The 21,601-nt window shown below is 46.2% G+C and overlaps 6 protein-coding genes across 7 annotated transcripts in view; 4 read left to right on the top strand and 2 right to left on the bottom strand.

The window, feature by feature from the left end:
* Nucleotides 1-3: 3 nt before the first annotated feature.
* Nucleotides 4-16,961, bottom strand: LOC108129526 (progestin and adipoQ receptor family member 4). Its single transcript, XM_017247544.3, has 7 exons — nt 16,571-16,961; nt 15,392-16,217; nt 3,819-4,034; nt 3,371-3,474; nt 2,952-3,089; nt 2,557-2,697; nt 4-1,716 (listed from the first exon to the last, which is right to left on the bottom strand). The coding sequence occupies exons 2-7, from the start codon at nt 16,101-16,103 to the stop codon at nt 1,624-1,626; spliced, it is 1,404 nt and encodes a 467-aa protein (XP_017103033.2). The 5' UTR covers nt 16,104-16,217; nt 16,571-16,961; the 3' UTR covers nt 4-1,623.
* On the top strand, nt 4,275-6,423 carry LOC138926682 (neprilysin-1-like). The gene has a single exon (XM_070281650.1). It carries the CDS (start codon nt 4,275-4,277, stop codon nt 6,303-6,305), a length of 2,031 nt encoding a protein of 676 aa, XP_070137751.1. The 3' UTR covers nt 6,306-6,423.
* On the bottom strand, nt 6,326-8,501 carry Nepl19 (Neprilysin-like 19). The gene has a single exon (XM_017247542.3). The coding sequence runs from the start codon at nt 8,441-8,443 to the stop codon at nt 6,434-6,436; it is 2,010 nt and encodes a 669-aa protein (XP_017103031.2). The 5' UTR covers nt 8,444-8,501; the 3' UTR covers nt 6,326-6,433.
* On the top strand, nt 9,523-11,712 carry LOC108129522 (neprilysin-4-like). The gene has a single exon (XM_017247539.3). The coding sequence runs from the start codon at nt 9,527-9,529 to the stop codon at nt 11,624-11,626; it is 2,100 nt and encodes a 699-aa protein (XP_017103028.2). The 5' UTR covers nt 9,523-9,526; the 3' UTR covers nt 11,627-11,712.
* On the top strand, nt 12,790-15,050 carry LOC108129523 (neprilysin-4-like). Its single transcript, XM_017247540.3, has one exon. The coding sequence runs from the start codon at nt 12,864-12,866 to the stop codon at nt 14,937-14,939; it is 2,076 nt and encodes a 691-aa protein (XP_017103029.2). The 5' UTR covers nt 12,790-12,863; the 3' UTR covers nt 14,940-15,050.
* Nucleotides 16,962-17,752: 791 nt separating the features above from the next.
* Nucleotides 17,753-21,601, top strand: part of Doa (Darkener of apricot) — a 34,185-nt gene continuing 30,336 nt past the window's right edge. Inside the window, exons 1-3 of one of the 2 annotated variants that reach the window (XM_017247567.3) lie at nt 17,753-18,193; nt 18,933-19,051; nt 19,209-19,307. In XM_017247567.3, coding sequence (XP_017103056.2) covers nt 17,981-18,193; nt 18,933-19,051; nt 19,209-19,307 — 431 coding nt within the window. In that variant the 5' untranslated portion in view covers nt 17,753-17,980. Of the gene's footprint in view, nt 18,194-18,932; nt 19,052-19,208; nt 19,308-20,852; nt 20,958-21,601 lie in introns of those variants that run through there. The other variant, XM_070280750.1, reaches the window with a different exon arrangement.

The following is a 21,601-nucleotide window of genomic DNA, read 5'->3' as shown; positions in this document are numbered from 1 at the left end:
GTAAGATGTTTTATTTTTCGGCTGTTTAATTTCTGTTTTATTATTTCTCTGAAAATTCTTTACATTATTCGTATAATTGTTACTTAAGACTAGCAGCAATTTTAAAGTTTCAACTTAAAGCATCGAGTCTTTCTATTTATTATAGAGACCTGGATATTTTCATGAATTAAGGACTAGTTCTTTATGGATTTGAGTCTTTTAAGACTATTCAGACTATGTTTTGAAGACTGAAATCCGTAAGGTATAGGTCCTATATCGAAAAATCCATGTTGGCCTGGGTTATTGCTTTGATTTAGTTTGTCACTCCAGGAAGGGGTGGTGTAAATTATTGACACTACGAAAAGGGATAAAATAGATCGACTTTTTGAAGGCATATCGCTATCGTATATGTAGTTATCTTGGGGTTGGGCTCTTATTAGTTTTGTATACCTGCCTAATTCATGCTTAACACCTAGGGTACTCGTTAATAAACATTGTGGTTCTAATCCGTATATTCAATGCTCGAGGAGCTCAATAAATACTTGAGGTTAATATTGCGCAATCAATTGACATAAATGATATAAACCGAATTCATATCGAACTATATATAGCCTTCACTACGTATGTATGTACGTGATTCGTTGCAGTAGCGCCAGTTCCAGAACCACCTGGGTGACCCTAACTACCAGCACCCTGAGCATCCTAGACCACTGGCATCCACAACCGCAGCAAGTGAGTGATTTTAGTTTAGATTCGATCCGCTCCGATTAGAGTTCACAACTATGCACAGATTGGAGCTTACTTGACTACCACTAGCTTGCCCAAAATTAACAATTTGCATATCTAAAAAGTTCAACTAGGAAGAGATTAGCTTATAGGTGTGTTTCTTATTGTAGTTTATCCTTTCCATCGACGAGGTACAAAGTTATACAATACGTATATGTACGAGTTCTTGAAAATTAGATGTGTTTGTTGTCGTAAGCACAATGAGGTACATGTGTATCAACATTATTTAAATCATTAATCGTCCTTCTGCCTCCATCCTCCATATATACTCAATGGTTTGTTTAGCGTGAAAATCCGAAGACTCGGTTCCAAGTTCTTCTGCAAGTCCTCCGTCATGGTCGTCCGACGTCCGTCGTCTCTTGTCCGTATCCTGGTCCTGTGTCCCTCCATTCGTCTCGTCTCAGTAATTATATAACCTTAATGCTTAATACCACAGTCGAAGTATGTACTATTTGTAAATACACACATACGGTTCGCATATGTGTGTATGGCCTATACCTATTCCTAGATATACATATGTATATTGTTACTGCAACGGCATCTCCGCTCTCTTATACACGGTATATTCAAGTAGCTATATTTTGTAGCTATGTTAGCTTCAGGGGTCTATCTAGTCAGCTCTTCAGACAGTTCACGAGCTGATCAGCGGGCGCCCATGCGCTCTTCTATGTTTCACCCGTCGACGGGGTTGGGTGGCGGCGCAGGCGCTGGGCCGGGAGCGGGTCCACCGCCCCTACGGCGACGCCAGATGATGGGGGCGATCAACGCACGGATGACGCGCACGGACCTCACTCTCCGACGGGCTAGAAGCATCCAAGGCAAGGGCAGCAGCACCAAGGGCAGCAGCCAGTAAGCGGGTCATAGTTCCACGTGGCCGAGCGCCTGCTCCGTGACGTTGGCGACCGTGTGGCAGGTCTGGGTTGACATCCACTCAAAGTCCTTAATGGTAGCCTATTAGGAAGTATATTGCAAAAATTAGAAAATATTTTTCAAACTAAAAAGAAGCAAAAATTCTAAGGGACTCTCATGACAACTAGCAAATGCGTTGGGATGTCTGTATCTTTCTCAATTTTAATCCGATCCTCGACTGGAATACCTTTAACGATTTCAATTTTTGGTCAATCTAATTTGTTTTTTGTCAAATTATCTGGAGGGTCCTCTTTAAAAATGGGGAAAATGCATGGTAGGACAAAATGGCCCACAGCGAAGGCCATATCTTTGCCAAAAGTCGTCTGATTCTTGAGAGGAATATTTTAAACGATTTGTAGATTGAATCTCCATAAATCTGCATCAAAATCTGAAAACTAATTATTTTTTAGATTTTTTGTCAAATTTTCTGGAGGATCCCCTTCAAAAATGGGGAGAATGCATGGACGGACGATAGGGCCCTCAGAGAAGCCCAAATCTTTGCCAAAACTTGTCTGATTTTTAAGAGGAGTACCTTAAACGATTCGTAGATTGATTCTCCATCAATCTGCATCAAAATCTTGAAACAAAATATTTTTTAGATTTTTCGTTAAATTTTCTGGAGGATCCCCTTCAAAAATTGACCCCTGAAAACGAGGAAATGCAAGAGAATATCTTATCTGACCGATGGAGCTGTCTTTATCTTTGCAAATTTGGACCCGATCTCTTTAAACTATTTTCACCGCGATTTTATATAAATATGTATGAAATCCTCGGGCTAAAAATTTGTCATGGATTTTTGGTACATTTTTCTGGAAGAGTCCCTTAAAATATCGGCAAGGCCTGTGCTAAATATGTTTACCATTTTTTTTAAGATGGACTCACCTTGTGCATGGAGTATACAGCCACCACGACTAGAACATGCATTATATTGTGGGAATTGAGATAGAAATCGACCACGCCGGGAAACCACTTCTCAGGGATTCGCATAGCGCCAATGGCACCGCCCAGTATGGAGACGCCGTCCTGGAAGCAAAGGCGGTTAAGTCAGTGGATTAGAGGATTGGATGTGGCATGGTTGGGGGTGTGTTCTGTGGCCGCCGGGCAAGTGTGTGTGTGTTTGTATAGCGGCTCTGTCCATTAACTCGTATGTACATATGTATGAAAATGTGACTTACAACTTCAACCTATGCGCACCGAGAGAGAGGAGGCCAGCCCAAAAAGGTTTTTAAGTTATAGAAAATAGCAGTTAGTCAATTGGAATGCCTGGACATACGCACCTGCAGGTAGACATGGGAGAGGGCCATGTGGCTGCCGCCCACCATTCCCCGGATGCGCAGGAAGGTCAGGATGGAGCGCATGGCAAAGGGCAGGGCGAAGCACAAGCGTCGCTGCCAGGGCGAGCTGGCGGTCAGTGCCTGAACGGGAGGATCATTAACGATTGAGTAACAATATTCCTTGATAGAAAGTATAAATTAAGAAAAGCTATCCCCGGATAACCCCGAAGAGTCTATACCTTGTTATACCAGTTACCTTCACTGTTATTATTTGAAATTAATTAACTGGATTATAGTTCAAATAAAAGGATTAAATTAGACACGGACATGCAAAACATTTAAACTTAAAGGAAGATGGTTTCTTTTTCAGTTTTGGATAAGCTTAGTGACAAAGATGAAAAGAATACACGAAGATACCTCACCTTATAGAGGCCCCAGAGGGAGAGCACGCAATAGGAGATGATGATGACCCACTTAAGCACCGGCGGGAAACAGAGAGTAGTGGCTGTGACTAGAGGCAAGGCACCTGAAATGAAATATTAAAAAAACCAGAGAGTGGAAGTAATGATAGTGGTGGAGCCTCGATAAAGCAGCCCAGTCGGAAAACGAAGCCCAAACCCATAACACGAAAGACTCTAACCCGAAGTGGTTAGCTGGAAGAGCTGCTGCATAAGCTCGAGGATATGACCTTCGAGATATCCAGCAAGTCCTTCACTGAGGCCTTCGAATGTGGCCAAGCTGATGTGACCAAGCTGAGTCAACGTCGCATTCTAATTAAATTAATTAAATTTTAAAATACATTTTTGGACTCGTTTCCTAGAAGTGCCCTTGTTTTACTTTCCCCGATTCTTATCAGCTAATCGTACTCACCGAAACTCTGGCTCACCCAGATGCCGACCATGTCCAGTTTGAGGAGCGTGTAGTAAACGTTCTCTCCCTTCTCGATGTTCATGAAGAGGTGGTAGACGAAGCTTCCGCACCAGGGTGCCACCGATCCGAAGACGTGGCAGAACGATAGAAACTTGTAGCCGCTATCCCAGGGCATCAGGCCGGGCACAATGGCCAGGATATAGAAGATGGGTATGGCTGGAAATAGAATTACAGTTTGGATTAATGGACAAAGGACTATAAACACTATAACTATAACACTTTTAGCATAATTTTTAAAGAGCGGATTTACATAGCATTGGAAAAACCATATAAGTAGCCGGAGATAAGCATTCGGGAATTCTAAGAAATCCTACTGATAAGAGGGCCCTCACCCACCGACTTCGATCTGGACCATTGAAGAGAGATCTGAAAGTCAGTTTAGTTTGGCGCGGAATCATGATCAGTCGTCTGTGGTGGCTCTTCATCATACAAGTTCCGATTCTGGCCCTGCCCACGGATGACTTAACCACGGAGTACGCCAAACGAATCATCCCATCCGCCAAGATGGGTGCGATGAAAGGTTTGATGAATCGGAAGGTGGCACCCTGCGACAACTTCTTCGAGTACGCCTGCGGCAACTGGCATCGCCACAATCCTGCCGAAGTGTTGCCCAAGACCCGTTGGACAGACACTTTCAAACCTCTATCGGATGTCTTCAACCGACGACTCCTGCATCTCCTAGGCTCCAAGTCATCCGAACTGACATCAGAGCTGGAATTGAAAATGCAACGATTCTTTCTGTCCTGCACCACCGCAAACCAAGATGATCTCCTCTACAAGTCAGCCCTCAAGAATGTCTACCGGGAGTTCAGTGAAATGCCGGCAGTGGCAGGTGCGCAATGGGACTCCTCCGCCTTCAACTGGTGGCGAACAGAAGCGCGAATCCATCGGAAGTACGGCAAGGGACTGATTTTGGGCGTTAACATAATAGACGACGCCAGCGACCCGTCGAAAAACACAATATACCTGGGCCGACCTGGACCGGCTTTAACGAAATCTCCTGAATTCAATAATTTTATGGAAGCCAAGACATCAAAGGATCTGGAAAACTATCTCGGTGTGGGAGCCAAGGAAGCCAGAAACCTTGCCAAAAATCTCCATAGCTTTGAAAATAGACTTTTCGAAGAGGTCTCCCCCCACTTAATAGATAACAGTGTTTCGCTGTTTACAATGGCCGAGTTGGAGGAGAAGTACATCTCCTATCTGAACTTCACCGAGTACATTGGTTTAATTTTCGGGGAGGAGAATATTCCGGAAAAAATTTATGTTTACGGGGATGAGTTTCTGGATAAAACTCTTCCCCTAATGAAGAGCACTCCTTCGGACACGCAGGCCAACTACATCCTGTGGAACCTTCTAGAGCCGTACTTGGTGGAAGGCAATGACAAGGATCACTCCAAGTGGTGTGTCGACCAGACTACGAGGTACTTTGGCCAGCTCACTGAGCATGTGGTGTACAACCGGTATCGCAGTCCCAAGGCTGAGGCAGATGTGTTTTCCGTTTGGGAAGAGATTCGGGGTGTTTTCCGGGAGAACCTGAGGGGCGACAAGCTGGACTGGATATCAAATGCCACGAGGCAGGTGGCCATCGAAAAACTAGACCGTATGACATTAAAAATCAACTCCTACGACACGGAAAACTTCGAGAAGCTATTTGGGCCAGTGGAAATCGATAGACACAACTACGTTGCAAATATCCAGCACTTGCTTTCGGCCAAAGCTATTGGAACTGTGGAGAAATTTAGGTTGGCACGCAACTCGATAGATGTCACCAATATTCCCAGCGTTATGCCCGTCTACAATGTCCAAGAGAATAGAATCACCATTCCAGTGGTACTGCTCCAGCCTCACTTTTTCTGGGGCGACGAGTACCCGGAGGCGCTAAAGTACGCCACTTTGGGCTTCCTGCTCGCCCACGAGATGGTCCATGGATTTGAAGGTGCAGGTCGGAGCTACGACGCCTCTGGCCATTCGCCTGCGGTCGATTGGTGGGACAACAAGTCCCGGAACGAATTTAAAGATCGAAAAAGGTGCTTACGAGCCCAGTACCATGCTTACAAGTATGGTGGATATGAGCTGCCGGAAAAAGAGGATCAATCAGAGAACATAGCGGACAATGCCGGGGTCAAGTTTGCCTACATTGCCTACGAGAAATGGCTAAGTCTGCAGACGGAGGAGCGGAAGCAGCGGGAGACCATGAAGGGACTGGACCTCAGCAGTCGCCAGATATTCTTTCTGGGATATGGCCAACTTTGGTGTGACGATGTCCACCCAAATTTGAAGTCGACAGTGGTCAAATTTTATAACCATGCTCCCAGTATGTACAGGGTGATTGGTCCACTGTCCAACTTCCAGGAGTTCTCCAGGGTCTTCAGCTGTCCGCGGGACTCTCCCATGAATCGGAAACACAAGTGTGGGGTTTATTAAAGATATATCAAGGATCAAAATATTAATAAAAAGTATTGTTTATTGGTTATATTGGTTCTCTGAAATTGTCACTCCTTAAACGATTATTTTAAGCTAATAAAGTCAATCAGAAAATCTTGGAATTAATCTCAATTAATGGTAAATAGGTGACACTTCTTCGGCGTCATCATTTGATTTCCGCTAATGCAGGCAAAGTCCTGTGCAAAGGCGGGGAAGTTGGAGAGGGCTCCCAGAACGCGGAGGGCATTCGGGGTGCTGGTCTGCAGCAGCGATTCCTTTTCCCGAAACTGCTCGTTGGCATCATTACACCACAGCTGGCCATAGCTGAGGAAGAACAGCTGACGAGGAGTGTGGTCCAGCAGGGGCAGAGCCTCCGTGACCAAGGCAGAGGAGGCCAGCTCCGTCAGGTAGCGGCGGTAGGCGTGGTAGGCCACCTGGATGGCCAGGTTGTCGGCAATGTTCTCCGCCTGGAGATCGCTCTCCGGTAAGTACTCCCCGTGAAGTCGCAGCCGGCTGTATTGATCCTTGAAGCAGGCCTTTCGCTTGGAGTACTGGGCAAAAGACTTGGCATCCCACTTGGCGGCGTCTTCCAGGCTGTGCGCCAGTTCGTGGGCAAGCACGGTGCCGATACTTCCAAAACGCAGGGCTCGTGGGTAGTAGCGGGACCACAGAATGTTTGGCTGGAGCAGGGCCACCGGTAGGAGGACTCTCTTCTTAACAGGATCATAGCTGGCCGCTGTCTGTATCTTCGGTTTTGTGACCAGACTGTTCCGACTCCGCACAGTTCTCAGATTGTGGAGGTAATCCCTTGGCTTGATTTCGAAACCTGCGAATTGTTCTGTAAAATTAATGTTGGAATAGCCATTGATCACGAGCTCGGTTTCGTTGAGCTGCCCCAGCAGCTGTTCTCTGGTATCCGTGGACAACCAATCCGCCGAAGCACCCTCCAGGACACCTCGGAAACTCCTCTGAATTTGCTGCCAGACCCCGTTGATGTCACTGAGAGCGGCAGCATAACCGTATTGCTTATAGAGCATGTTCTCCAGCAGCTCCGGAAACTGCTCCCTTATGCGATTCACACACTGCTCTACGGGGGAAACGGTCCGATCATAGAAGAAGTGATCCAAAAGTTCGTAGAATATATAGTTGGCTAGCACTTGGGGTGGCGTGGTCTTCACCACATCCGTCAAATGGGTCATATAGCTGGGCACATGCTCGTAGATAGTTTCGTTGTCCGCCAATTCCCGATCCAGGACAATTTCCACATACTGAGTTACATTGAAAATCTCCGGATAGAGTTCATCCAACTCCACCGGAGTGCGCAACTTGGCCAAAATGCCCACTCGCCGGGAGAGCATACCTTTGGCCAGGAGCTGCTCCAGTTCTGTGATTTCCCCAGCTGTCTTTAGGGCCAACTTGGCCTCCACACCCAGATGCCGCTCCAAGTTCTCGGCAATGCATTCAGTACGAGCTCGGCTGTCTGGTCCGGGAAGTATTTGCTTGGGCTGACCCACATAGATGCGATCAGATTGGATCTGGAGAAGCAGCACTATGTCCAGACCGTATCTACGCTTTATTTTTGCGACTGTTTCCAACCAATCGAAGGCATCCTCGGCCCAATCCTGGCCTGGCAAACTCAAAACCGGCATGCGTCCGAATTCCCCGACGATTTCCTGCAATTGACGCTGATACAAGTCCTCCGGAGTCTGGCGGTAGAGGAGACAACTGGCATAGAACTGTTTCAGATGAAGAACGGCCTCCGCATCGGTTTCCTCGTTGGGCGGCTGTTCCAAAAGGCGCTGCTGCTTGTGGCGATAAGCTTTCAACACCAGCTGCTGGAGGTTCGTCTCCCGGGGATGGGCATCGTTGGCCGGATTTATCAAGGGCCATCGCCCGCAGCTGTACTCGTAGAAGTTGTCGCACGGCTCCTGATCCGGGTTAATGTAGCTGCGCATCTCTGCGGATTTGGCCAGACGCATCAAACGCTGCACATAGGCACTGTCGTTGTGCTGCGAGATCAACTGCTCCTGCGCCTGGATATGCAAGTCAATGGTCGGCTGGGAGAGCAGGTGGCCTTGGCCATTCCTCGCCAGAAAGAGACACACCAGTGCAGCCAGAAACGGCAGCTGCGATACCATGTTCTCTGTTTGAAAACACTCCGAGGGCAACTAAAGCGACGGCTCACCACAACGCACTTCCGCACCTCTGAGATTGAGATTCTAGCTAGTGAGCCGACCCAGAGCTGGAGCCAGAGCGGGAGCGGGAGCGGCCTTATCATCACTTTGGCGGCCACCCTAACGCCCCCTTTTAATTCATTGAATCGCAGCTCACGTTACTGAATGGGGAGTATGACCGGCATTTCAAAGTGCGACAGCAATTATTTTTTATAATTATTTTTCTAATGGTCAAAAACGATTAGTTTGCTTCACCTTTTGCATATATTTACACTTTATTATTGTAAATTTAAAGACTTGCTTTTGATTATTCTAAAAAATAGATCTTTCTTAGTACAATTTCCAAATTATTTTATCAAAGAAAAGTTTTTAAGTCCCATAGTTCTTCGAGTGTAGAGTATTTTAAAGTCGAAACCATCCATTTTTTGCTTGAATATGAGTTTAGAATTTTTTTCAGAGAATGTTTGTATTTATTTCTACTAAAGAGAATATACAAGTGTCGTCCAACATTCGTACATTCTCTTGAATGAAATTATTTGAATTGAATATTTGAGGCAAGTAATATTTTTTAAAGATCTGTTCTCATACCATCCCATTACTCTTTGAACTTTAGCTTCCTGGCCATCTTCTCTTCTGCCCTTTTTTTATAAAGCAGCCTAATCACATTGTCTATAATTATACTACTGGGCCCTTGGAATAGTTTGAAACCCACATTAAGGTTGGGGAGTCGCGAAAATTTGGATCAGCTTTAATATGGATGTTCTATCTATGTAGCTCTATCTCTGTAGCTCACGCATTCATACAGACAGACGAACATGGCTAGATCTACTCGGCTGTTGATGCTGATTAAGAATATAAATATTACTAGTAATTAATACTAGTACATAATATGGACTAGTAATTGTACAACCGAATAGTATGTTGGCTTATGATTTGATTCTCCCAATGATGGAAGGTCGCACGATAACCCGACGAAGTCAAATTTAGGGCTTGAGAGCACGACAAACTCATTCAATGAAGTGTTTTCAGACCGGACAGTCGATCAGAATGATCCTCCCGAATATTTTCGAGATGAGATTTCTCTGTGTGTTAATTATGGTTGCTCAAGTACACGTCAACGGGAAAAATCTGAGCCAGGACACTTGGTATACGCGGGAGGTGAAGCGCCAGGCCAAGGCTGCAGAAATCTCGAGCTTTATGAAACAAAACGTGGATCCGTGCCAAGACTTCTACAAGTTCTCATGTGGGAATTACGACCGCATCAATTCGGCATCTAATCATAATGTGCTTCATACAGGAATATTTGAAACCCTGACAGAGGCCTACGACCGCAAGATATTGAAGATGCTGAACACTCCGACGGATGAGCACGACACCGCTGAGGATCTGCAGGTGAAACACTTCTATGAGTCATGCCTCGAAATAAAAAATATTTTGCCGAACTACCCTGAGAAGCTGAGGAGCCTCATATCGGAGTTCGGGACGATGCCAGTTCTAGAGGGAGACTCCTGGCAGGAGGATGACTTTGACTGGGTGGAGACCGCAGCCAGGATGGCCCACAGCTATGGAATATCTTCGCTTATGGGCTTGGACGTTTCTAAAGACATTGCCAACAACAGCATCAATAGGATATATTTGGGAGAGCAGAATTTTCCTTTGGAGTCTCGCAGCATGTACATTGACAATGAGACCCAAATATATAGGACAAAGTACCAAGGCATAATAAAGAGTTATTTGGAAACTTTTCTTGGAGTCGAGAATGCTCTGGCGCAACGAACCGCTAAGGATCTAATCAATTTTGAGGTCGACCTTGCCCGCGGATTGGTGGATGAGTCTGACGGCCTGGATATGAAAAATCTAACAGAACTGATAAGTATCGCTGAGATGAATAAGCGCTACGCCCCCACCCTGGACATATCGCGTCTGGTCTCCATCACACTGGACGAAGAGGTGACGGACGATATCTACGAGTTCAATGCCCCATATCTGCGTAATCTGGTAGAGGTCCTTAAACGCACTCCCAGCCGTACGGTGGCAAACTATATGTACTTCCGCCTCGTCTTCGAATTTAGTGTGGTGCCAGCCAATTCCCCCGAGAAACAAAAAAAGGATTGTCTGACTATCGTCAAGAAAATATTCGCCAAGAATCTTGATAACATGTTCTACAGGCGGTACAACAATGATAAGTCTTCCGCTGAGATAGAGTCCATTTGGCGTCAACTGAAGGCCACCTTCAGGGAGTCGTTGCGCTCCAGTCCCCTGCTGGACTGGATCGAGAGACCCATCCGGAACCTTGCCATTGCCAAGCTGGAGGCCATGACTCTACAGGTGAGCAACTACGTCGACCACAACTTTACCGCGGAGTTCGAGGGCCTGAATCTGCAGAGCACCGACTATGTTGAGAATCTCCGCCAGATATATTTATTGGCCGCCCGCAAAAATCGACATAAGCTTCATCAACCCGTGGAACCTTTGGAGGCCGGAGCACAGCTTAGCTATACACCGGCCAATATACTGGTGGAGAATACCATCAAGGTGCCGGTGTCGCTGCTCCAGCCCTTCTACATTTGGGCCGATGTCTATCCCTTTGCAATCAGGTTCGGATCCCTTGCCTCTTTAATTGGACACGAGCTAATCCACGGTTTTGATGATGCTGGTCGGGGATTCGATTCCCATGGCAATGCCTATGACTGGTGGGACGAAAGGTCGAGCAACAGCTTCCAGGATCGGAGGAAGTGCTTCACCAGACAGTATGGAAACTACGCGTACGATGGGATTCAGTTGAAGAAGTCCATTGCGCAGTCGGAGAACATCGCCGACAATGGAGGCGTTCGACTTGCCTACACCGCCTACAGGAAGTGGTACGACGAACAGCTAGGAGCATCTGGAGGTGCACTGGAACTGGAAGAGGAGCGCCTGCCCACACTGAACTACTCCGGGTTGCAGCTGTTCTTCATAAGCTTTGCTCAGACTTGGTGCAACGATGTTCATTCTAGTTTGAAAGCTATGCAGGTATCAACTGATCAGCACATGCCCGGCCAGATTCGTGTCATTGGATCCTTGTCCAACTTTGACAAGTTTTCGGAGGTGTTCCAGTGTCCAAAAGGGTCGCCCATGAACCCCGCGGAGAAGTGTGTTCTTTACTAGGAACCGGAAGAGATTCAATGCAGGTTTTCCGATAATTTAGTAAAGCTTGTAATAAAAGGGAATATTTGTGTATTAAAAGTATTCTAGATACAGAATTCTTCAAAAATTTTTTCGGCTTTTATGATTTGCTAGTCATTTATAGGTTTTAACTTTTATGTTTAACGAAAGATAATGTAGTTTCTATTTATTTTTTTATTTATTTATTTTTGTCAGAGAAAGAATATTTAAAGTATTTCCGAAATATGAAGGGAAAGCTGATTTTGGACGGAGCCGAAGCATATACCTATATCCTTGTACGTGAAGGGCAGTTGATATGGCTATATATATGTAAATTGGGTCGGATGTATATATTTCGCAAATATCGGATATCATAATCATTTTTGGAATTTAAATATCAGACCAAATTCTTGCTATAAGAATTCAAAAAAGGCTCAAGCCGCTATCAGGTGAATCACGAGTGGTATGGCAATATAGATCGGATGCAGTATCTCAAAAAATAACAAAGTTATAGTATTTATGAGGCAAGTACTAAATACATAGGACAAATGTAGTTAACTGATCGATTTCACGTTGAAACATACAGACGGGCATGTTTATATAGACTGAGGAGGTGATCATGAAAACGAATGTGCATATACCCTTAAGAGGCTCGAAGATGTCTTCTCTGGGATGTTGTCATCTTTGACCAAAAGTACAATACCCTCTGCAAGTGTATAAATATGTACTTTCTCTTGTCATTAAATGACTAAACAATACAGTCGAGATAATTAACATGCATGCTGAGGCAAATAATAATATTGGCTGTCCAGCTAGTTCTCATTCTCATACAAACCCATTTGCTGGTAATTTAAGAGTAAGCGTTCCGTACTCATTTTAACACAGTATTACAAATTTTAGAAAATGTTATTATTTCTATAAAATAATTGAGATTATTAGATTTCTAAAGAAACAGAGCCAAAAATGTACATGAAACGGTCGCCAATACTCCAAAGTTTCAACCAATAACGATCGAATTTATTTACTGCGTACAACGAACACGATTATAATGAAATATATCTACGATTTTTAATTATTTCTCTGAAGGAAAACCCAGTTTTCAGGCCCTTGTTGGCCTGTGTTTTTATTCGCGATAACCCCTCGAGGTCGCCTTTGAGATGCGCAAATAACGACGCTCTTATTGGATGAAGTGAATCGGGCTGGACAGTCGATCAGTGAGATTCCCACAAATAGCTTCGAGATGCGGTTGCTCTACGCATTATTTCTGGTTGTTCCCGTACTCGTCCACGGGGAAAACCTGAGCCAAGACACTTGGTATACCCGGGAAGTGAAGCGCCAGGCCAAGGCTGCAGAAATCTCGAGCTTCATGAACAAAAACGTAGATCCCTGCGAGAATTTCTACAAATTCGCATGTGGCAGCTACGAACGCATCAACTCAGCGTTCAGTCTCCAGTTGGTTTCAACCGGATTATTCGACACCCTGACCAAGGGCTACAACCGCAAGATCTTGAAGATGCTGAACACTCCGACGGATGAGCACGACACCGCTGAGGATCTGCAGGTGAAACACTTCTATGAGTCATGCCTCGAAATAAAAGACCTTTTGCCGAACTACCCTGAGAAGCTGAGAAACCTCATATCTGAGTTCGGGACGATGCCAGTTCTCGAGGGAGACTCCTGGCAGGAGGATGACTTTGACTGGGTGGAGACCACAGCCAGGATGGCCCACAGCTATGGAATATCCCCGCTTATTGGCTTGGACGTCTCTAAAGACATTGCCAATAACAGCATCAATAGGATATATTTGGGACAGCAGGAGTTCCCTTTGGAGTCTCGCAGCATGTACGTTGACAATGAGACCCAAATCTATCGGAAAAAGTACCAAGGCACCATAAAGAGTTATTTGCAAACTTTTCTTGGAGTCGAGAAAGCTCTGGCGCAACGAACCGCCAAGGAGCTAATCAATTTTGAGGTCGACCTTGCCCGCGGATTGGTGGACGAGTCTGACGGCCTGGATATCAAAAATCTAACAGAACTGATAAGTATCGCTGAGATGAATAAGCGCTACGCCCCCACCCTGGACATATCGCGACTGGTCTCCATCACGCTGGACGAGAAGGTGACGGACGATATCTACGAGTTCGGTTCCCGTTTTCAGCGTAATCTGGTAGAGGTCCTAAAACGCACTCCCAGGCGAACGGTGGCCAACTATATGTACTTCCGCCTCATCTACGAATTCATTGAGATCCCAGCCGATTCCCCCGAGAAACAAGAAAAGGATTGTCTGACTATCGTCAAGAAAATATTCGCCAAGAATCTTGATAACATGTTCTACAGGCGGTACAACAATGATAAGTCTTCCGCTGAGATAGAGTCCATTTGGCGTCAACTGAAGGCCACCTTCAGGGAGTCGTTGCGCTCCAGTCCCCTGCTGGACTGGATCGAGAGACCCATCCGGAACCTTGCCATTGCCAAGCTGGAGGGCATGACTCTACAGGTGAGCAACTACGTCGACCACAACTTTACCGCGGAGTTCGAGGGCCTGAATCTGCAGAGCACCGACTATGTTGAGAATTTCCGCCAGATAAGTCTGGTGGCAGCTCGTCAAACTCGACAGAAGCTCCACCAACCCGCGGAACCTCTGGATGCCGGCGAAACGCTTAGCTATACACCAGCCAATATCCTGGTAGAGAATACCATCAAAGTGCCGGTGTCGCTGCTCCAGCCCTTCTACATTTGGGCCGATGTCTATCCCAATGCGATCACGTTCGGATCCCTGGCCTACTTGATTGGGCACGAGCTAATCCACGGTTTTGATGATACTGGTCGGGGATTCGATTCCCATGGTAATGCACATGACTGGTGGGACGAAAGGTCGAGCAACAGCTTCCAGGATCGGAGGAAGTGCTTCACCAGACAGTATGGGAACTACGCGTACGATGGGATTCAGTTGAAGAAGTCCATTGCGCAGTCGGAGAACATCGCCGACAATGGAGGCGTCCGGCTTGCGTACACCGCCTACAGGAAGTGGTACGACGAACAGCTAAGAACATATGGAGGTGCACTGGAACTGGAAGAGGAGCGCCTGCCCACACTGAACTACTCCGGGTTGCAGCTGTTCTTCATAAGCTTTGCACAGATTTGGTGCAACGATGTTCATCCCGTTGTGAGGGCTATGCAGGTATCCACTGATCAGCACATGCCCGGCCAGATTCGTGTCATTGGATCCTTGTCCAACTTCGACCAGTTTTCGGAGGTCTTCCAGTGCCCAGCGGGCTCGCCCATGAACCCCGCAGAGAAGTGTGTTCTTTACTAGAACTGGCAGTGATTCTTTGTGGTCCATTTGGGGTAATTTAGTAATGTTTTGTAATAAAAGGAAATACTTGTGTCAAAAATATATAATGCAGGTAGCAGTTTGGGAAATCGACTTTGCGTTTAAAACATTGAAATAGAAGCATAAACAAGTGGCAACAAATGTATAAAGAGACTTGCAACCGACTGTTAAGTAAGGCTGATGGGGGAGGGGTCTGTTTCCTTATGCATACCCTGGCCAAGGTGGTTCATTAGAAATGCCAACCTAATCTATTTACGTGCCTACACTTGGCTTTGGCCGTGATTGTTGTTACGAGCCAAAAGAGCGGGATCGATAAATGAGCAAGTGGCGACAGGTGGGAGGCGGAAGGTGGATGGTAGAAGTGGGATGGGGTATAAGAAAAGGTACAAGTTGCAAGCTGTCAGGTGGCAAATGACTTGTGGGCGGGCACTCACCATGTGTCAGTATATTGATGGTCTCGTTGTGCCAGTAGAAGAGGCTGAGCAGGCAACCCTTGAAGGTCTGCAGGGGTCGGTATCCTCGCAGCACATAGGGATTGAATTGCAGGTACTGCGGCATGTCCTGCCAATGGAGCAGCTCACCCACACTGGGTGGCGGACTAGTCGTTGTGGTGGTGACTGCCGGCGACTGTTGATCTGTGGCTGGTGTTCCTGTTCCCGTTACCGTACTCGTTCCCATTCCCGATCCCGATCCCGATCCCGTTCCCGGTGCAGCGGTGGCTGTGGCTGTGGCAAGCAAGGCAGACGTTGGCGTTGTGGAAGCGTTGGCGGAAGACTGTGATGTGGCGGGATGGCTGATTGAGTCCTGAGTGGTCCTGGTTTCGACGGCTGGTGATGCTGTTGCGGCTCCTTGGGCTCCAACATCTTTGGAGCTTTTGCAGGATTCCATGGCATGACTATCCCCTGAACGGGAGGGTGGAGTGGGTGGCGGGGTCACCGACATAGCCTCCACAGTACTGCCCAAGCAATCGCAGGCTGCTCCACTTGCGGGATTCGAACTTGTCCCTGACCCTGACCCCGATCCCGAGCCTGATCCGGTAACGAGGGCGTAACTGGCCTTAGAGCTGCTGAGGAGCGGCGCCTTTCCGTTGCTCGTGGGACTCAGGTCAACGGCGACGACAACGGCGGCAGCAGCAGCGGTGTCCATGCCTTGCGGATGCGTTCAGTCCTTTTGCGCAATCGGTTTCGTTTCCGTACACTGGGCCGCACTTGTTCCAGTTCCTGTTCCCTTTACCTTTACCGTTTCCGTTTCCGGTTCCAGCTGAAATCGAAAGAGGCGCGTAGGCCAACGTCATGAATTATAGATCGTATATGCAGTAAGGTTGTTACGTAGGATACCCATCCTGCCCCTCCCGCCATCAAAAAAAAGCACGTGTATGCGAAACCGAAAGCGAAAACGAGACCAGGACAATGTCAACACACACAGATACAGACACCAACACACTCCCAGCTGCCTCGTGACCCAAAAAAGGCCTGCGCCCTCGCTTCAGTGTGAGTGTGTGTGTGTGTGTAATTGAATATTCCATCTGAATCACGCGAGTCTCGGATTAGGCCCCACAACTACTACTGACAGAGCTCCCGGACCCGGGCAAAAATCGATAAGGAAACACTCACATCTTCCATGGGAGGACACTAGGAACAGGTTTCCTGAAAGCCAATTCCTGGTAGGATACTGGCAAGGATGCTGCTGGAGGACCCGGATGGCCTTTGGGATTTTAAACCGATGCTACGAGCAGTGCTTTCCACTTGACTGGCGGTCAACGATGTTGCAACCGTTGTTGCGTGGGCGGGGCATTAGCATTTCAGGCTGGGTGCCACGCACTTAACTATGCAGCCATTCGACTTACGATTCCCTGGCCCAAATTTCAAAGCTGGCTTAAAAAAAAGGATATTTTCGTTGGTAGGCAGGATGCTTTTTTCCAGCAACGCGAATGCGAGGAAAAACGCTTCAAACGCTCAGGAGACCGGAAATCCGCGCACACGACGGTGGACGTCAGTATCTGACTGAGCGCGTGGGCACGATAACGATACCGTTATTTCGTTGGCGTATTGTTATGCAATTTAGTGAAACGGCCCCCGTATTATTCTTAGGCGCCAAAACAGCGCAAGCGCAGAGCTAACCCCTAGAAAGTCAGCTGTTAAAAATAAATTTATAAGGTACGAGGTTTTCTGACCTAAAATACAATTTATTTATTTATTCTATATACATTAAATATATAAATAATATTGGCTTTTATACCACATATTTTAAATTGAATTAATTTGACTTTTATTACTTTCGAACTGTTCGCAATAGCATAGACATGAACCACTCTGGAATGTTTTCCACCTTAACATTATGTTAAATGTTAACAGCCAAAGCTGGTCAGAGGCATGACTATGGCTGAGGAAATATTTTACATATTTCTCGGATTAAACTATATTGAAAGAAATTGCGTTGTTCCCGATAAGCCTATTTTGACTTTAGGCGTTCTGTAAACTTTTTCTTTGCACTCTGCAAGACAGTAAGAGCTGAATAATCGGAATACATCAGAGACTGTGACACTAAGTTATAGTTAGTAGGCTTTTGCTTTCTTATTTCTGGTCTATTTTAGGAAAGACGTTATCCAAGAAGTGAGGAGTGGGAATAAGATCAGGAGCAGACCGTCAATTTATTTTTTTCAAATTCAAATGTCATTTGGCGCCCCAAATCCATTACCCAACACTTAACGACCCACCGATAACATACCAGGGACTCGTAAGTTTTTTATATGTGTACCTAAATTTAGCAACACTGAAATAAAAATGAGTTTTACACAACACTTTTAAACAAGTGTGCAATTCAATTTTAGCGGTTGCAAAACAAAACATAATTCATTTATTTTGACATCAAGTTAGCAAATTTGTGTCCCCACCAACGGTGGAGCACTGTGCGGAGGTAGCTGCTTGCCCAGGCGCCTCAAACCAAGACGCAAAGAAAAAAAGGCGCCAAAACATAACTGACGCAGGAAGAAGAGCAAACACAAAAACGAAGCGGACAACCACATGCAATTCCAGCCGAACAAGGAACCCATGCACCTCAACGGCGAAAACAACTCAAAGCAAGCGAGACTCTCCTGGCCGGCCTTAACACAGCTCCTGAGCGGATTGTGGCAGCGCCTCTATTTGCCCCGGTCGCCGTTCCTAGCGTTGCCGGCACCCCCTCAGTTGCCGCACCCCTCGCCGTCTGCGCCAAATAGAACGCATAACGCCGAAGAGGTAAGATAGCGAAACTAAGCCGTTGTAGCAATACCTGCCAGGTATCTAAGTATATATCTGTATATACAAATATCACGTTAAAAATATTTCGGTTGTGTGAAAAAAAAAAATATCGATAAATTTTGATATATTTTACACATCCCTACTCTACCTCACAGACGTGGTGAATAAAATACCAAGTGACGTGAATTTTAAGGCAAAAAACACGATTTCCGTGGCGATCATTGCTAAAATAGCTAATCCTGTCAGTCTTGAAGGGGTCCTGTGAGCACAGATACCCAGGAGCGGCTGCAGCATTGCCAACAAAGTCAAGACGACAGCTGCGTAAATTGGCCAGCCAGCCAAGACGCCAAGCAACAACAATAGTGCGAGTACAACAAAAATCAATTTGCGCGCTGTTTTGCCACAAGCCAGCCCGTGCCAGGCCCCAAAAAAGAAAATACTAGTTAAAAGGTACATGTTTGGAGAGGTTTTCCGTCATTAACATCAAAGTGCGTGTGGAAAGCTTGGGCTTGTGGTCTGTTTCTCCCACACCAACACAAGCGTCGGTCAAAATGCAATTTGTGGCTTGCGTGTGTGTGTTAGTGCCAGCTGTATGCCACTGTACTCACCTTTTTGGTGGGAACAGATTTTGTGGGCTGATGGGGTGGGGGTTGCCCTTGCCTTTGGTTCAAAGATATATGTGCCTTATGGGAAATATATAGAGATGTAACAGACGGTGTGTCTATGTTTTTTCCAGATGCCCAGAACACGGAGACGCCACCACTCAAGGGATCGCTCCTCGGCAGGAACAAGAGACAAGCGCCGACGTTTGGATACTGGCGATCACTCGCCACCCCCAGTAGAGGCACCGTCGCCGTAAGTTCCGCCGCCAATCCGTTTCCCATACTCTTTGCCTGCTCTCCTGCGGATGTCTGTGTTTGTGATTACTCAAATACACACACCTCTCGCAGCAGGCAGGCACCGTAGCCACCAAAACTCGGTACTCATTCACCTTTTCTATTACCGCAAACAGGCCTCGCATCACCAAGACACACCATACGAGATCGGCGGCCAAGCGACGGAGGCACGAACTCGATGCCAAGAACTCATCGCAAATATCCAAGGAGCCAACGTAAGTAAATCGAATGTATGAGGCAGTTTTAAATCCTAAATTCAAGCTCTTTGCTGCTCTAAGGAAATGAAAGTCGACGCGTAAGCAGTCAATGGCTTGGTATTAGCTTTAAGATTCAAAATGTAAAGGCTATTCTCATGTATATTGATTCAAAAGCCAATTGTTTTGAAACATTAGTGTGTAAGAAATAGTTGTATAAGTATATTAGATTGTTTATCCTTAATTTTTAAATCTTATAAATAGATACTTGGCTTAGGTGTATAAGATTTAGTTGTTACCAGAGTCCTTTTTGTAAGTAATCTCTTACCCACCTATAAATTGTTAAGGAAATCCCGGATCCCAGTCTGGTATTGGCAAACTGGCTCTGCCTACTGCTCCATGGGTATTCCCACAGCTTTCCAAAACCTTATTTCAAGAGGCGAGAGTCACAGTCGAAGAGTCCTGCCCACGCAGTCTGAGCTCCTTGGGACTCGCTTTCTTTCAATGGCTTGTAAACGGTCATGTCTTTAATGGTCCATGGGCCATAAAGATGCAGCAGGAGCAGCCGGAGAGACAAATTAACATGCGGCCATAAATGGCAAGTGAAATTTGTGCGTTGTGGCATCAGTTCCTGCAAGCGAGGAGTCATCTTCTTGACTTGGCTTACTGTAAATTAATGCGAATTCGGTGGTTTCTTTGTGCTGACCCCCTTTTTGGGGCGACTGTGGGCGTTGAATCCTGGCGGCGGGTTGTCCGTTGCATTTCCTTGCCTTAATTTATGCGCCTGCGTATTAAAGTCGTATTTGCATATTACTCAAAACAACGCGCGCAGACGCAGAAGCAGACGGACGACCGAGGCGCGTCGATGTCGCATTTATTATTTTTTAATACACTTGCCATGGCCTTTTTAGGCATGACCACAACATCAGTTGTGCATCTCTCCACCACCGCCATTGCACCCCGGGAGCCGGGAAGTTTTTCTCTGTTTTTATATATCTTCTTAATCAGAGTCGCGTTTTGTAATTTATACGGCACTAGCAGCGACCGCTTTCTTTGTCGATAAAATGACGTTTTCATGCCTGGCAGTCGCATTGTTTATTAACCTTTGCATTTGTTGTTTAACACGCTGGCTAAGTGTCCAGCCGGATCAGATTAATCGACCTGGCCCCGGCCCATTACTCAGTCCCGGTGGTGACATCTTGCAACGCGGAAGTGGCCGAAAATCCACACTCCAAATATGAAAATCATACAGAATGATAATGCCTTGGCAGCGGAATAGTCTCCAAAATGGTTCGTTCGCATTTCCGCTTTCCTTGCTTTCCGATTTATTTATTGTTTTCGATCATTTTCAATTTCAATCATTTTTTATTCAAATTACAAGCCATCAATTGGGGCGCACGCATGTGGTGGTCGCGGTAACGCGGTAACAACGTCGTGGAGAAGAACTCAGTTTACGCGGCTCGCTCATCGGATCGCCTGTAAACTGGAAATGCGCTCAGCTCCCCAGCTACCCAGCTGAGAAACGACAACCACCGACAATCGAAAACCGAGCCCCAGCAACCGACACTTGCTCAGTCGGAACGACAACTCACCAGCGAATGGAGGTGCTGGCTTCTGCGCTCGTCGTCGCCGCCGTCGTGCAACCGCCGCCAAGTGTTTTGTGAAAGAAATGTATAGCAATATCGGCTAAATTATTGTTTATAATTTTCAACAAAGTGCAGCTGTCAAGTGCAAAGTGTTCATTGCATACTGAATAATAGAGCTTCGTTTTGTGATTTGTTTATGCATCCTGGCCAAAAATAATAATGTGTTCCGCTGACTCTGGGCTTTGGAATTTCCATTCCAATGGCCACCAAAAAACCACATCTAATAATTCTCCGAATTTCCAATGCTGTGCACACTTTTATTTTATTTTTTTTTTTTTTGAAGAACGAGATCAGGCAGGAGTGGGGGGTAATAGAAGGGGCTAACTAACCACGATAAGATACCAAAAACCGACTATGACGGCGCCAATGACTTATCAGAGAACACGATTCGGTGCAGTCATGGAAGAAGCGAATACATCACAACCGGACGTGCTGATTGTGTTTTTATTGGCCAAGGGATTTTGCACGCATTTCCGATATTCCGATTATTACTCATCAGCAAGCAGAGGAGGTTCCCCCCCACAAACAACTTGTTGTTGACCCGTTTGGGGCTGGCAGCTTGTGGTGTGTTTCCTTTTTGAATCAGGTTAAAAAAAAGTAAAATTGTGAAAACTGGTCGGCGGAGGACCTGTTCGCTCCAGCCGGGTCTTTGAGCTCTTGCGGAGATGG

This window comes from Drosophila bipectinata, chromosome 3R, assembly GCF_030179905.1.
Source record: "Drosophila bipectinata strain 14024-0381.07 chromosome 3R, DbipHiC1v2, whole genome shotgun sequence".
NCBI lineage: Eukaryota > Metazoa > Arthropoda > Insecta > Diptera > Drosophilidae > Drosophila > Drosophila bipectinata.
Note: the sequence above shows the minus strand (reverse complement) of the source record. Positions and strands in the feature narration are given on the sequence as shown.